General features: G+C 38.2%; 1 protein-coding gene across 1 annotated transcript; it reads left to right on the top strand.

Annotated features, from left to right (window-relative positions):
* Positions 1–1,208: 1,208 nt before the first annotated feature.
* Positions 1,209–14,693, top strand: LOC147851184 (putative LRR receptor-like serine/threonine-protein kinase At1g51810). Its single transcript, XM_087335570.1, has 19 exons — positions 1,209–1,467; positions 4,905–4,976; positions 5,093–5,247; positions 5,356–5,493; positions 5,577–5,580; positions 9,249–9,308; positions 9,385–9,616; positions 10,093–10,610; positions 10,698–10,830; positions 10,912–10,983; positions 11,226–11,297; positions 11,411–11,491; positions 12,048–12,232; positions 12,404–12,618; positions 12,962–13,085; positions 13,423–13,488; positions 13,567–13,747; positions 14,059–14,200; positions 14,285–14,693. The coding sequence occupies exons 1-19, from the start codon at positions 1,209–1,211 to the stop codon at positions 14,540–14,542; spliced, it is 2,967 nt and encodes a 988-aa protein (XP_087191696.1). The 3' UTR covers positions 14,543–14,693.
* The last annotated feature ends 1,739 nt before the right edge of the window (positions 14,694–16,432 follow it).

Genomic DNA, 16,432 nt, shown 5'->3' with positions numbered 1-16,432 from the left:
GGGTTTAGGGGTTAGACTCAGGATGTGTTCATCGACATATATATTGGAGAATTTGTGATGGCCTGCCATGCCAACACACGATGTATATGTAAGTGTATATTCGTATGTATATGTGTAAATGTATCTCGGTTCGTATGTGTATAAGGTGTCTCGGTATGTATGGGTAAGTATACACATAGGTGCATTGCTTGTAAGGACTATATGTATATTTCTATATGTATGGACTAAGGGTGTATTTATATATAGATAGTTAGTTTACGTATGTACGTACATATATGATGGTCTCATCGGTTTCCCTTGCACTAGTCCAAAACGTTAGTATTCATGTAACTTCTCAAAAATTCCCAGTGATGATCTAAAATTTCGTATACATTCTCCTAGAACTTTCTAGATGCTCGCAAATCAATCCATCAACTATACAAAATTCAGCACCATGTCCTATATGCTGTTAGAAGATTTCATGCCAGTGAGTTCAAAAAATATGTGACAATCCTCATGTACCACAAGACACAAAGGTTCCCAATTACATACAATTTAATAAAACATCCTTACAATGGTTCACAATAATTTCAAGAAATTTGTAGCAAGATACGTTTGAGGTTCGAATCTAGAAAGAAAGAAAATCCAGAAAATCAGATGACGAGACATTGAGAAACAAAAGAAGATATAGGAGTCTATGATCAATGGCCTTTTACGCAACCTTTTGATTCGCTATCCCATTATTATACACTTGTTGACAAAACTTGAATCTTCTAATGATCTCATGATAGCTCTTCATCTTCTATTGCCAATTGATGACTATTACCACTTTGGATTTTTGGCGCCAAAATTTCGAGATAGCAACAATCAAGAAAATATGAGGAGGGGCTCTTCCTTATATAGGCCAAGCTATGGCCATTGGACTAGTCGTTGGAACTAACTATCCCAACCTAGGATGGCACCTTTCTTGTCGTAGGAACTTGGATTGGTTCCTTTTAATGAGTCCCAACTTAGATTGTGATTGTGATTACGTGGTGATCGAGACTTTCCTAGCATTGTTTGGGACTACAACTTGACCCAACTTTGCTTATGACTCCTTAGGACTATCGAGCCAACTTTGATTGGGGTTGTTTGGGACTATCCCTACTGCTTTTGGGATAACTCAAGTCTTTGTTGACATACATTGGGACCAATTTCCAGTCATGAGTGTTTGAGTGCACTACAGAAGCATGGCGGCGACCGTCAACCTCAACGATGAGGAGCCATCACCGGGGCAAGGACCCGACGGGGATAAGGCTGGGGTGAGTCAACCGGAGTCAAATCCGGCAGAGCAGCTGACGGAGGAATCACCGCCACAATCGCCAGTACCGGGAGCCGAACATACGCCATCCAAGGAGCAACAGTCGAAGGAGCTAGAGCCGGAGCAACAACAGCCACAACAGCAGCAACAACAGATTCCCGAAGAACCATTGGACACCCTGGAGCAGAGTATTCTGGATATCTTGGACGAAGACTAAGGGGCCGGATAGTGGGATTCGACGTACAAGGTACTGTCCCACGGGCGTGCCATGTGTTACCCGACCGACAAAGGAGTTAAAGACCAGAATGTGAAAGGGATTGTATATTCGGAATCTATTATAATTAAGTAGTTTATGAGACGTGAACGGACGAATCGGAATCGGTATGCCGATCTGGATCCGGACCGGTTCCGAACAGGTGCCGGTTGGCACCATTTTGTACTCAGCACCGGTGACCTATATAAAGGCCCGGTTACAATGTAAAACTTGGACGGATAATTAATAGAGCTTCTTGTTTTATCTTTAAGTGTTGATTATCGTTCTGTGCTAATTGTTCTATCATACGCGTGTATCAAGTCTAATGCCATACTGCTAAGTAACCAATTAAAGTCTAATTAATCATTGAGTCTTAAGTTATCTCGCCGTAGCACCCATTTGGTGAAGTGTCTTCCGTAGGCACCCTGTGTTAGGCCATTGTCCGGCCCTAAGGAATAACAGTCTGGTCTCTTGTCCCCAAACTGAACCGGCAACCAAAGATCTTTAACCACGAGCATGTCCCTCATTTTCAACTTCCATACTGAGTAGTTGGAGCTGATGAGCTTGAATATGCCTCCCAACGAATCTTCCATTTTCTGTGTCGTTTCGCTCTGATACCACTTTGACAAGAATATGCGGAATATTGCTCAGCCACAACCGAGTCTTAGGATCAACCACAGAAAGATGGGAATAGGAAGAAATGCACGTATACACACGAACAATAGAGCAAGAGAGAGTGTACACAGTATGTTAACGTGGAAAACCCAAAATGGGAAAAAACCACGGGAGCCCACGGACTCCAAACTATCACTATGTAAGGAGAATACAACAAGGGAGCACAAGGACAACGACCTCGTGCTCGTAGTCTTCACCTGGCGGCGGTTACAACAGAGAATCACTTTGTATCTCTCTCTCTCTCTACGACGCTCTGTACAGCAGTTACACCAATAACTCTATACAACAAAAATGACAATACAACGATACACATTCTAGTTGCTCTAGGTCATATTTATACTAATATGACATTAGGACTATTTACAGATATAGCCCCAATGGGCTCTCAGAAACATATTTTCATATATGTCTCTTCATTCAGTGAGAGGTTCTGACCGGGCCTACGTCATCCGGTTCTCACCGGGTCTTCCTTGCCGGGTACTCATATCCCATTCGGAGGGACCGAAATCCCAACAATTCCTTAGCTAAGTGGCCTTTATGTTTGCAGATGAAACTAGGGATCGGCACTAGTTCGGTTTAGGCTTAACCGGTTTGGCCTGATCCAAGCCAAACCGGCTAAGCCTAAACCATTTCGAGGATCTCAAACTTGAACCGAACCGATTCACAAACTGGTTTAGGCTACACTGGTTTGTGAAATGGTTTGGTAACTGGTTTCCAAACCGGCTTGGAAACCGGTTTGGAAACCTCTCTCTCTTTCCCCTTGTCTATTGTGTCCCTCCCTCTCTCTCTTTCTCTCTCTCATTTAGGCTTGAACTTGCCTTAACGGTTTGAGCTTGGCTCGGCTTGGCTTGAGCCTCGCCAAACCGGCTCAAGCCAGCTAAGCCGTTTTCAAGCTGGCTAAGCCAAACGACGCATGTAGAAATGAAAGCCAATTGGATAGAAATAAAAGGGAGCAACTAAAATAATTAAGCAGATAGAAACTAAAGTGCTCCATTATGTTGCAAGTAAACCAAACTTTGGACAGGAACCAATGATTGAGTTTATAACAATTAATTGGATAGAAATTCTCACTTAAAGAGATGGATAACTTAATTGCAATAAAATTGATGTTCACAATTCAATTAACATAATAGCTTCGCACTTTAAAAAACAAATTAGTAATTTGACAATAAGCTAACATGCCCCTATCTCCTATAAGTTATAGCAACAAAATGCAAACATCTTTAACCTCCTTCCACCTTGAGTCATAAGGTATGGTAAATGATTTGTGGGATCGTATTTTTGGATCGCTCATCGAGGAAACCCCATAGCATGGTAGTTTCTGAGATGACCCACACATTCACAAGAAATTTATACATGGGTAGCTATCCACTTGCTTGAGACTAGGACAAAGCCTACTATTCTCCTCTCTCTCATTAATGTTTTTGTTTAGAAGCCTACTATTCTCCTCTCCCTCATTAATGTTTTTGTTTAGATTATTTGTTGATACCCACCTTGACATATTACGTGAGACCAAAACCCTACTATTCTCCTTTCCCTCAATAATGGTTTTGGTTAGATTATTTGTCTATACCCAACTTGACATATCATGTTTTACGCACACAAACATTCACCCTGGTATGACAAAGGCTTTGGTGTTCCTATTCTCCCCCAACTAGGACACAACCCCAAAAATGAATGGACCCCAATCCTAGTTCCAGTCCCAAAGGGGACACCACCATGGTTTGTCCCAACTTAGCTCCAATGGGTAGTCCCAACGGGTAGCCATCATACTACTAATCCCAACGAGTAGTCAATATTGACAAGTGAAAATAGGTGATCCCCATGTGGAAGAAAAAAGCTAGGCATTGATCCGTGCATCTCCTTAAGACTACATTAGAATTAGACCACATTTGATATCACAGTTCCTTGTCCTTCCACCAACACATACTTTTCTTGACATGTATGTGAGCAGTGTGTGACATTGGTGGAAAGAGGATCTTCTGACTCTCTATCACATAAGTTAAGGTGCTCGACTTTCCTCTTTCACTCTATGTCTCTTTCTTTTTAACAAGATTAGTTATTGCACTACTAGCACTACATATTGCTCCATACATATCTCTGAATTTACTAGATGCTATTGTGGAATGTAGGGGTTGAATCCAATACCGTCTTTACTTTACTAGATGCCACTATAGAATATAGGGGTTGAATCCAAGACCTTCTTGAACCTTACCAACTGAGCTACATTCATTTAGGCACTTTATCTCTCTCTATCTTCTCTATGTCACTTCTCTGATTATTTTGCCACTACTATGCTATCCGTCTACGATGGCATAATAAGTAGAACTTAGAAGTAAAAAAGGGGTGCTGAAATTGCACAAATAGCCCCTTACTTTTTATTGATCCTTTTTGTAGTTATGTGTTCCATATTTCAAATGTTCAATGAGAATTTAATGTGCTTAGAGAGGCATTATGAGTCAAAGAGGCGTTCTAAAATGCTTTCAGAATGACGTTTCATTGGTCTCTAGAATTGGGAAATTATCAGGGAATTTTGATGTTACACAGGAAATAAAATTAAAAATAGCAATGTGGGCTTTATGACTCAGTCATAGTCAAAGAAATCTGAAAGAGAAATGAGCTTTATATTCATGCAACAACCAATTCATGTATAGGCTACTTACTCTCAACTGATTCATGGATTTATCATTATTAAAGGTTCATTTCCATCTAATAATATATTTTTGTTCGCAATTGAAAAGGAAGAAATGCATCACAAACTCTTCGATGGTGTGAGAATTACAAATTTTATCTGATGCAGCATAGGGTAACAAAAACAAATTCATTAACATATAAATTATTTTCATAATCTATGTTGAAATAATGTTTTTTTTTTATGTGTGTAGGCTTTGCATATCTACACTACAGATTCAATATCATTCATAGAGATGTGAACAATAGTAATATTTTATTATTCGGAAATCTAGAAGGGAAGGTGTCTGATTTTGGAATATCGAAACTTACATCCAATAATGGAGATAATCCAACACAAGGCTTGTTAGTACTCTAGGATACATAGATCCTGAGTAAGATTTGAGTTCACGATTGGTATAACTTCCTTTGATCATAGTCAATTATGCTTATCATCAAAAGTTGTTTTATGATATAGGTATGCATCCAAATACAATTGACTGAGAAAGTTGATATATATAGTTTTGGGGTGGTTCTCCTTGAAGCTTTATGTGGACAACGGCCCATTCTTAAAGATCCAGAAACAAAAACTGAAGATATCTACATCAGAGAATGGGTATGATAACAAACCACTTGAGACATTTTTATGTCCTATTAAATATTAACGTTTCAGTAAACTTGTAATTTTTTTGTTGCTAGACAAGTAAAACCTTCATACAAAACAGGAGTGATAGAAAATGTTGTGGATAAACGATTTGAAAATGAGTATAATCTGTCTTCTGTATGGAAAGTTGCAAAGATCGCCATGGCATGTGTCCGTTTTGAAGGAATAAAGAGTTCTACAATGGTTAGTGTTTGAAAATTGTAATGACCTATGTGAGGCCATAAGAATGGAATCAAATTACCAATCAATGTCGATGGCCACTCATGAAGTGTCATTAATATATTCAAATTTGCAACCCTAAACCCTAAACACTAAACCCTAAACTCTAAAATTTGGAAGTACCAAAATTTAGATGTATCTAGCAATTTGCTTGATATAATAATAGTCTTTCTTACATCAAAGTTCAATCATATAATATCATAATTTCATAAATAAAAACTATTGTTTCTTAGTACATAAATGCACAAAAAGTTACTTTCTTTTTTACTATGTATTTTCATGAATACAAATATTGTTTCTAATATAAAACTGAGTGAATAAACGCTGAGAAAGATACTTTATTTTTTACGTTATATCAATTTAGATACGTGTGCTGATTGAATAGCTTAGCATTTCCACCAAGAGACCGTAAAGGAACAAGAAGAATGACCATAGAAATTAAACTAAAATTTAAATTATGTAGGTAGGAATAAATGTCATTGGATTGAATTAAAAGAATTTCTTAGATAGCAACTAAAATAATTAATTAGATAGAAACTAAAGTGCTCGATCATGTTGCATGTAAACCAAACATTGGATAGGAACCAATGATTGAGTTTATAACAATTAATTGGATAGAAATTCTCACTTATAGAGATGGATAACTTAATTGAAATATTAAAGAATTGATAAAATAGATGTTCACAATTCAAATAACATAATCACTTCGCACCTTAACAATAGATGTAAATTGGACAAGAAGTTAACATGCCCCTATATCCTATGCAACAAAGTGCAAACATCTTTAACTTCCACTTTGAGTCACGAGGTATGGTAAATGATTTGTGGGACCATATTTTTGAATCGCTCAATGAGGAAACCCCATAGGCTATATAGCATTGTAGTTTTTGAGATGACCCACACATTCACAAGAAATTTTTACATGGTCTGATATCCACTTGCTTGAGAACATCTTTAACTTCCTTCCACTTTGAGTCACGAGGTATGGTAAATGATTTGTGGGAACATATTTTTGAATCGCTCAATGAGGAAACCCCATAGGCTATAACATTGTAGTTTTTGAGATGACAAACACATTCACAAGAAATTTGGACATGGTTTGATATCCATTTGCCTGAGAACATCTTTAACTTCCTTCCACTTTGAGTCACGAGGTATGGTAAATGATTTGTGGGACCGTATTTTTGAATCGATCAATGAGGAAACCCTGTAGCATTGTAGATTTTGAGATGACCCACACATTCACAAGAAATTTTGACATGGTTTGATATCCACTTGCTTGAGAACGGGACAGAGCCTATTATTCTCGTCTCCCTCAATGATGGTTTTGGTTAGATTATTTGTCGATACCCACCTTGACATATTACGTTTTATACACACACAAACATTCACCCTAGGACAAATGTTATCGTGTTCCTATTCTCCCCCAACTAGAGTCTAGGACAGATAACTCAAAAAATGAATGGGACCCACTAGGGGGCCCAATCCTAGTCTTAGTCCTAGTCCCAAAGGGGACGCCACCATGGTCTGTCCCAACCCAGTTCCAATGGGTGGACTCCCAACGGGTAGCCATCATACTACGTGTTCTGTGTAGAGACTTATGAGTCAAAGAGGCGTTGTGAAGGGCGTTTTTTTTATTTCCAAACAATCAGAATTCATTGGTCTCAAGAATTGGGACATACATACACAGTAAATAAAAATAGAAATAGCAATGTGGGATTTAGGACTCGGTCATAAGCCAAAGAAAGAGAAAATAATGAGCAAATTATGTTCATCTCTTCTATTTAATGACATGATCATCATTATTTCCAACCACTTGTGGCATGGCATCTTCTTTCCGTTTACTTATAGTGGCCAATGCATAACCGGATTTGCTTGAATAATCCAGTACTTCATGTAATCATCGACCATCCATTGGAATGGCTGTGCTTTCGGGATGGATTAATGTCCCTGTTTTGCTGATTAATGTCATTGCAATGAGCACCAGCTACGACCTCATCCCCCTGTTTCGATGACACAGGCAGCGAAGGATAGACTCACGAGAGGACATGCATCCCTCTCACTCCTAGAGAGACAATGCCACCAAGCACACTTTCAAGAGCCACGGACTAAAGGGTGGCTCTTTGACTCATTAGTGACCCCCTCCCTCATGTATGCATCTGCGGTTTGGGCTCCAGGATTACCATCCTTCATGTGGACGCAATTAGAGAGACCATTGGTGATGATGCTATCACGCCAACTCCGAAGCAAATCGACTGTACCACATGACATTATTAGGGCCGAGTTCACGTTACCCCCAATGCTAGTAGAGGCACTTTTTCAACTTGTAGTCTTTATTGATAGGATACATAGCCAACCACATGATAGAATATCTCATCAAGCCTTTAAGGCCTCTCGATCATTGTATGAGTCCGGCTATACTAGCTCATGGTATGGCATGATGGTGACTTGGCTTCTTGCGAATGGTCTAGACATTAATAACCTACCTCCCCTTAGGTACAACCACACGAGTGATAACACCTTAATCTCTCATGAGAACCGCAATAAAGTAATACGCCAAGAAATATGGCAAATTTACACTCGGTGTAAATGGATCACCCCACTAGAGCCACTCCCATCTAAAATGTCGTACTATAAGAAACACTTCATGCACTTCTCTGAGTTAGGTTTTATCACACGGCCAAAATATCTAGATGTATTCTTACCACATGCAAGGGTTGCCATTGGACAACTTAGAATATCATCTCACCAACTTGAGATTGAAAATGGCCGTACTAGTGGAGTCCCTAGGGAGGAAAGGATATGTAGGTTATGTCACATAGAGATAGAGGATGAGTACCACTTTACTTGCAAGTGTCCAACCTATGCCGAGATAAGGGCAAAATACCAAGACATACTTGGTCCGTCTCCCACCCTCCCCAAACTATTAGATACCCTAGATATAAAGAAATTAGGCAAATACATTCTAGAACTAAAACAACACAGAGAGAATAAATTACAAAATGTTGACAATAATGCTGCTAATGATCACGAACATGTAACAAATGCAGTTTTTCAGGAACCTGAGGAGACAACGAATGCCGACACACTTGCACCACTCGGCCTTTCCATTGATGAGGCAGAAAACCAGAGAAGAACCAGACGTCCTCGGGTGCCGGGTTTCAAAACAACTCAACGTGATGTGGACGCAATATTGAAAATAAGGGAACGTGAGCTACACCGCCTAGAAGCCATGGCTAGGGCACTCTCTACATTGGAACCCACATCAAGACCCTTTGACCCCCCACTTCTTTTCGAGAGGCTTGGGTGGAAATAAAATTAGGCTTAGTGTATGGTCACTTTCGAGTATACTACATATTGTACACTACTAGAACTCTTTTAGTTTAAGTTCTATTTTTTTTTTACTTAATTTTATTTTTAGTTATGATGACTGGATAAATACTCTATTGTTGTAAACCAATTGTCTCATGGGCCAAATTTGGCCTTAGAAGACGTTAATACACCTTTCTTTCTTTCTTTCTTTCTTTCTTTTCTGGCTCAAGGAGCCTGTGGGTATTCCTTCCTATATTCATGCAACTTACTTGTAACTCTCTTCTGATTTATTCATTAATGTTTATACTGCAGCGGGGTTCCTGAGTATAGATTGTGGATCATCCGCCGTGTCCAACTACACCAACCCATTGACAGGGATGGACGTCATTTGGACGCCAGACACCACGCTTTGGCCGGACATTGGGAAATGGTCTGCCAGCACGACTGTTAACCCACTCCCCATTCCGTACTACTCCAGCATGAGTAATGAGAGTCAGTACGCCAGTATGCGCTATTTCCCCACCACTATTCTGAACCAGAGCAAGTTCTGCTACACCCTGCCTGCCATAGCCGGAGACTACTACTTGATCCGTGCCACGTTCTGGTCCGGCCTCGCATCAACGACCTACCAGAAGCGTGTGACGGATCAAATCAGCTTTCACGTGATTGTGGACAACTACGAAGGAGTGAAGATCGTAATTGGCCTACCCCAGGAGCATCCTTGGTTTGAAGAGATGCACATTCGTGCACAAACGTCTTTCGTGTCGGTGTGTCTGTCGGCGGCATCTGACACGAGCGACGCGCCATTCATAAACTCGCTGGAGTTGCGTCCGCTCCCTTCAACAATGTCGTCAACAGCCATGATCAACAACACCAACCACGCGATGCGCATGTTGTTTCGAGACGACTACGGCACCCTGTCGGATAACCCACGAATCCTAAGGTCGGCTACTTTTTTTTTGATTATAGAAACTTGAACTAGAATGCTAAGGAAGCTAGCTAGTGTGGAGGTTTGTGCAGGTATCCAGATGACGCCTTTGATAGGTTCTGGTGGAGATATTCGGACGTACGGAACAATGTGACACAGACTGACCTGGATGTGGGGGTGAATGACATGCTTGATTATCCTCCCATGGCCGTAATGCGGACCAGTCTCTTTCAAACTGATTTCATTGTGAACTTAAAAGAATTAGGGGATGTCTTGACTGCAGCTACAATCACAGACAGCCACGAGTACTACATGATATTCTTCTTCGCTGAGATCGATCCACGCGTCAATGCTTCCGGACAACGAATGTTCAATATCACTGTCAATGGGGATGTGTTTGCAAAACATGTAGACCTCTACAACCAGGCTCCAGGCCTGTATAAAGGGTTTCAGTACAACAGTGATGCACCCACACCATATTCCGATAACATCATAATTGTTGTCAACACTGAATCGAACTCACCATATCCTGCTTCGATTGCTGGCTTCGAAGTCTTGGAGCTGTTTGACAACCCCATGAATGCCACCACCCCCACCTCCTCCTCCGATGGTATGTACAATTGCACTCCACACACAGACAGATCATTCATTTACATTATTCAACTTCTACATGTTTGTTTGATCAACTTCTAAACAGTTACCGCGCTACAAGATTTATTCGCAACCTTGGGAAGTTTTATCGGGGACCCATGCCTACCGAAAAAATATAAGTATTCGTGGATCGATTGTGATTATTCAAACCCACAAAAACCTGCTAGAGTAACATCGATGTGTGTCTGAAGCTAATTGTGATTTTACAATTTCTTGTCTTTCTGTGAAGCTAATTGTGGCATTGTTTCATATTCCTGCAGATTGTTATCAAACTATAGTCTGGTGGGGAATCTTTCATCGAGCATCAGTAACCTGGATCAGCTTGTCACCTTGTAAGAAGATCTCTTTTGACCCAGTACCGTTAATTTATATACTACAATTTATTGTAGTAATTGTTCATATTTAGGGACATTCTTTTTTTATGATGTATGGACTATCCGAAGTAATTAGTACTAGTATGTATACATAAAGTAAACGTAAACAGAAGATATTTTAACACAAGTTTGCATAACTAGAGATGACTTAAGTATTAACTTGCATCTGATCATCACATCTTACATAATTAAATGTGTAGGGATTTAAGCAATAACAATTTGAGCGGTCCAATCCCTGCCTCACTTTCAAATTTGCCGAAATTAGCATATCTGTAAGTATCCCGACATCCAATTTATTTTCTTCAAATTTGTCACAACTTTCTTCAAATTTTTGTTATGGTGACGTATTTTCAAAATACTTCAATATGTTGATCTGATTTTTCAGTAACTTATCCAACAACAACTTTAGTGGGACAATACCAGAAATGCTCCTACAAAGACAATCATTAGGAGTACTCCAGTTCAGGTAGGCTACCTTGTTTTTAAATATACTTGAGCCTATATTAATTCAGAAGTATGCCACTGAATCTACAATTGTGACAATCTAATTCTGCATGGTAATATGACATGTTTTTGGTAATGTAGTGAACTACCAAAATTATATGGGATTTGATGGCGATTGTTAGGTTTCTAGTGATAAGAGTCGTTACATGATTGAGAACCACAGAAATTGGGAGAGTATTGTAAAATGGCTGAGTTTCTCGTTATTTATGCAAGATTGCGTTTAACCATTACCATTAGCATGTACATCTGAGACATTCCATTAGAAAAATATATTATAAAATATACTTACCTTGGTATTTCAACATAGAATGTGGATTACATATAAAATGTGCATACCTTGGTTAATAAACACAGTAAAGAAAACTGTGAATTTCTGTTCTGAAATGTGTTTTATTATATTAGATTGAAATCATCATAATTAAAAATGAATGCAGTGACAAGTAGTTTGAAGTTTTTTCGATTTTTAGTTACGATGGGAATAGCTTTGTATGTTGTGGAAGTTCCCCTTCATCATGAAAATACAAAAAACGTATGATCGGTTTCATTACTGGTGGAGTTCTATTATTGATCATCATCATATTAGCAATTCTATGTTTCTTCAATCGGAGGAACACTCGAGCAAATCACAATATACATGAAATAAAACTACTGCAACCTCAAACTCCCACACATCCTGCACATGATAAGCACCGAGATCCTTCTGGTATGTTGTTTAATTATCCTTAATGTTATGAAAGGCTTTATTTTCTTTTACGTTTTATCCATGATATGGACTCTTCATTTACATTTCACTTTAATATAGAAATAATCGTTTCAAAGAATTGTACAATTCAAGTTTTGGACCGAAGATAATATCATTTTATTTCATCTGCAGTCAATATTAATACAGAAGATATAAAAAATGCTACTAAAGTCGCTCAGCAATTCACTTTCGAAGATATCCAAATGGCAACGAATAACTTCTCAAAGGTGCTTGGTCAAGGTGGTTTTGGTCCGGTATACAAGGGAAATCTTCCAAATGGTTTAGAAGTCGCCATTAAAATATTATCAAGCACCTCAACGCAAGGACCACAAGAATTTCTGAATGAGGTATTTGATTTCTGTACATTTAAAGGGAATATTTTCTTTGTTTTGTGGATGGAAACTTAAGCAACTGATCCATGTACTTCTATTCAAGTTTTAGTCAGTAATGTAATTCAATAGAGTGATTAAATTTACTTTAGATCCATGTACTTTTCTTCAAGTTTTAGTGAGTAATGTAATTCACTACATTGAGAAACTTAATTCAATAGAGTGATCACCAAATAAATATAATGTCAATATACTACATTTTATGTTAGGTTTGTAATTTTGGTATGCTAACTTCTTGTTCGGAATTGTATGTTATTCTTCTCATAATTTTGCAACACTAACTTTTTCTTTTGAATTTTAGGTCACTCTTCTCTCTCGTGTGCACCACAAAAACCTTGTTGGATTTGAGGGCTATTGTATCAAGGAATCTCTAGTGTTGGTTTATGAATTTATGTCAAATGGTTCATTGTACGATGCCCTATCGAGTAAGATAATCTACACTTAATTTTCATTTGCCCACATTGGTCCCTAATTGTAAGCTTAGAATCCTTTGTCACTAAAAACCTCATATTATAGATTTGATCAATATAATATATTGGGAATCTTTAGGATAGTATTTTAACATCATTAAAAAGAATGATCCCCTATACAATGTCTCCACAAGTGATTAAGTTCGGGGTGTTTTTAGAATCTCCTAAAATGAACTCGATTTGTGGTATTGAAGAAACTATAATGATGTAGTTATGTCAAGATGTAACAACATTATTCACTTAAGGGTGACTTTACATTTAAAAATGTTTGTTTCTTTATTCATTACAAAAGGAAGAAAAGCAGCACAAACTCTAACATGGCTTGAGAGATTACAAATTTTATCGCATGCCGCACAAGGTAAGGAATTTTTCATATTCTACCATTTTTATACCATAATTGCATATTTTGTGTTGAAATGATGTCTTTTTTATATAGGACTTGCGTACCTACACCATGGATGTAACATCATTCATAGAGATGTGAAGAGTAGCAATATTTTATTATCTAAAAATCTTGAAGGGAAGGTGTCTGACTTTGGAATATCTAAACTCAAGTCCGTTGATTCAGATAACATTGCAACAAGGATAATTGGTACTCTGGGGTACTTCGATCCAGAGTAAGTCTTTCAGCTTATAATCGTGAGAAGGCAAAAAACATTAATATTATAGACAAAGGATTTGAAAGTAAACGTTGTGGTGAAGAATTACTTGAATATTATAGTTAGGCTTTATTGTTCTTTACTTCTGGAAAAGAAAAGAGAAGAAGCAATGGTTTATTTTACTTGTCTATTTTATTCTCATATCATAATTTAAATTTAAATTTGGTCTTTAATAGGGGTCTTTTTTATATATTTTTAGTTCATAAAAGAAATCCCCCCCAAAACGCCTCATGTTTCAATGCTCTTCTATGTTCACTTTTATATCATAGGTACGCGTCCACACTACAATTGACAGAGAAGATTGATATATATAGCTTTGGGGTGGTTCTTTTGGAAGCTTTATGTGGACAACCACCCATCTTGAAAGATACAGAAATAGAAAATGGAGACAATGTCCACATTGTGGAATGGGTATGATATAACTAATCATCAAACAAATACATGATAGTTGAGGAAATTTTGAAGAAACTTTGTACATATTTTATTGTTGGATAGGTAAGACCGGCGTACGAGCGAGGGATTATAGAAAACATTGTTGATGAACGACTTGAAAATAAATATAATTTATCATCTATATGGAAAGTTGCAGAGGTTGCCATGACATGCGTCCAATTTGAAGGGGCAAAGAGACCTACTATGAATGTTGTTTGTAACGACCTAAGTGAAGCCATAGCAATGGAATCTAGTCATGAATCCTTGTCGTGGAACACTACCGAAGTTTCATCAGTCTATTCACTTCTACAAGTTCGATGATGAATAATGTTGTTTTTTACATTGAAACTTACATGTATATGCATAATCTATACATAAATATGTTGTTTTTTACTTCGAAGTAAAATATTCTTTAGTCATAAAATTCATTATATTTATTATACTCAATTGGGTGAATATCCATTTCGAAACATTGTTGTGCTTAACTTCATCAATTCATTAAGCACCTTTAATGTATTAAGAATAATTTTGAGATCAAGTTGTTGGGAGGAGAGCGTATGTGATGAATAGATTGTAGTTTTCTTAATATTCTTTACGTTGGTTTTATTAATTTATCAAGCTTGTGTAGGTATTATCAATCAGTTATTATACCATATTGGTGAGATGATTTACACAATGTGTAAGTCTTCAACAGTTCAGTTTAGGCTTAACCAGTTTGGTCTTATCCAAACGAAAACGGTTAAGCCTAAACCGTTTTGGGGTTCTCAAACTTGAATCGAACCAAACCAAACCAAGCCGGTTTGGGACAAAACTACTATTAGCATATTGAAATGTAGGTTAAATCCTTTTCAAGTATTTGTTAAGCTTTCCACCATGACTTGTATGACACAAGCCAAACTCAACAACTTAATCCCGTTTATATAAGAGCTAGGCTATGACTGTTGCAACATTGAAAGGATGTGGCAACATGGTGTCTAGGAAAAAACTGTTAATGGGTGGGGGGTGAAGGCTAAAATGACCTCACCCCCCTCCCAAGGGGAATTACATGTGTGTGAGAGAGAGAGAGAGAGAGAGAAATAGGAAATGACACAAAATTGAGAGGGAGAAAAGATATATTGCATTACATGCCCCATCAGGGGCTTATATAGTACAAGAGGGAACCGTTACAAATAAAGAATGAGACAAGTAGGGAGTTACATTACTTACCCATTTTCTCACCTTTGTAGACATGCACACAAATGTGCATGTGTTCATACACATACTCATTCATATTACACATTACACACCTTACACATTTAACACCATACACATTACACCTTAACCCTCCCATACACCTATATGGGTAACACTTGGCACGCGTGTGGGACAGTGCGTTGCACGTTGTTGTGAACTTGAGGCAGGACCCCGAGGCCTTTCAAAGAATTAATAGAAATGAGAAAGATTGACAAATTTCATTAACAAAGGGAAAGAAAGATTACAATCTATCCCAAGATTGGGATTACAAAATTTTAAGCTTACAAAGATTAATAGAATAATAGATTAGAAGAAACGGAGATATGGATTCGATAGGAAAATTAGGGTTTTTGCTTTGATAAGAAATTAGGGTTTTTGAGAGATATAGCTTCCGTATGGAAAATTAGGGTTTATGGCCCTTCAGAAAATTTGGCATTTCGGCTTCTATAAGGAAATTAGGATTAGGGTTTCCTCGAGAGATGGATTCCATAAGATAATTAGGTTTTTCTTTTTCTAAGATAATTAGGCTTAGAGTTTTTTTCCCCCACTCGAAGATACAGTTCCATGAGGAACTCTAGTTTGCATCTTGCATTCCCTTTTAGTTGCATGGCCTCCATTTTTAGTTGCTTGGCCTTTATTTTTAGTTGCTTCCTCTTTACTTTTAGTTGCATGGCCTCCTTTTTAAGTTGCTTCCTTCCACATGACCTTTACTTTATGCATGGCCTCCCTCTTTTCTTTGCATGCCTTTCACATGACCTTTACTTTATGCATGCCCTCCAACTTCAGTTGCATGCGTCCACTTCGCCTTTACTTTACTTTAATTCGCCACATGATCCTATCATCCGTCCATCTCAACCGTTGCCCATCCGATCCGTCAGGTCCGCGTCCAGTTTCTGTTCCATCGCCGTCTAGTTGCCAATTGCCGGTTGTTGGCTCCGTCCAATTGGTCACCGGTTGCCGGTTCCGTCGTCATCCGGT

This window comes from Azolla caroliniana, unplaced genomic scaffold (assembly GCF_043228905.1).
Source record: "Azolla caroliniana isolate FFs.n. ecotype wild unplaced genomic scaffold, voAzoCaro1.0.p SCAF_20, whole genome shotgun sequence".
NCBI lineage: Eukaryota > Viridiplantae > Streptophyta > Polypodiopsida > Salviniales > Salviniaceae > Azolla > Azolla caroliniana.
Note: the sequence above shows the minus strand (reverse complement) of the source record. Positions and strands in the feature narration are given on the sequence as shown.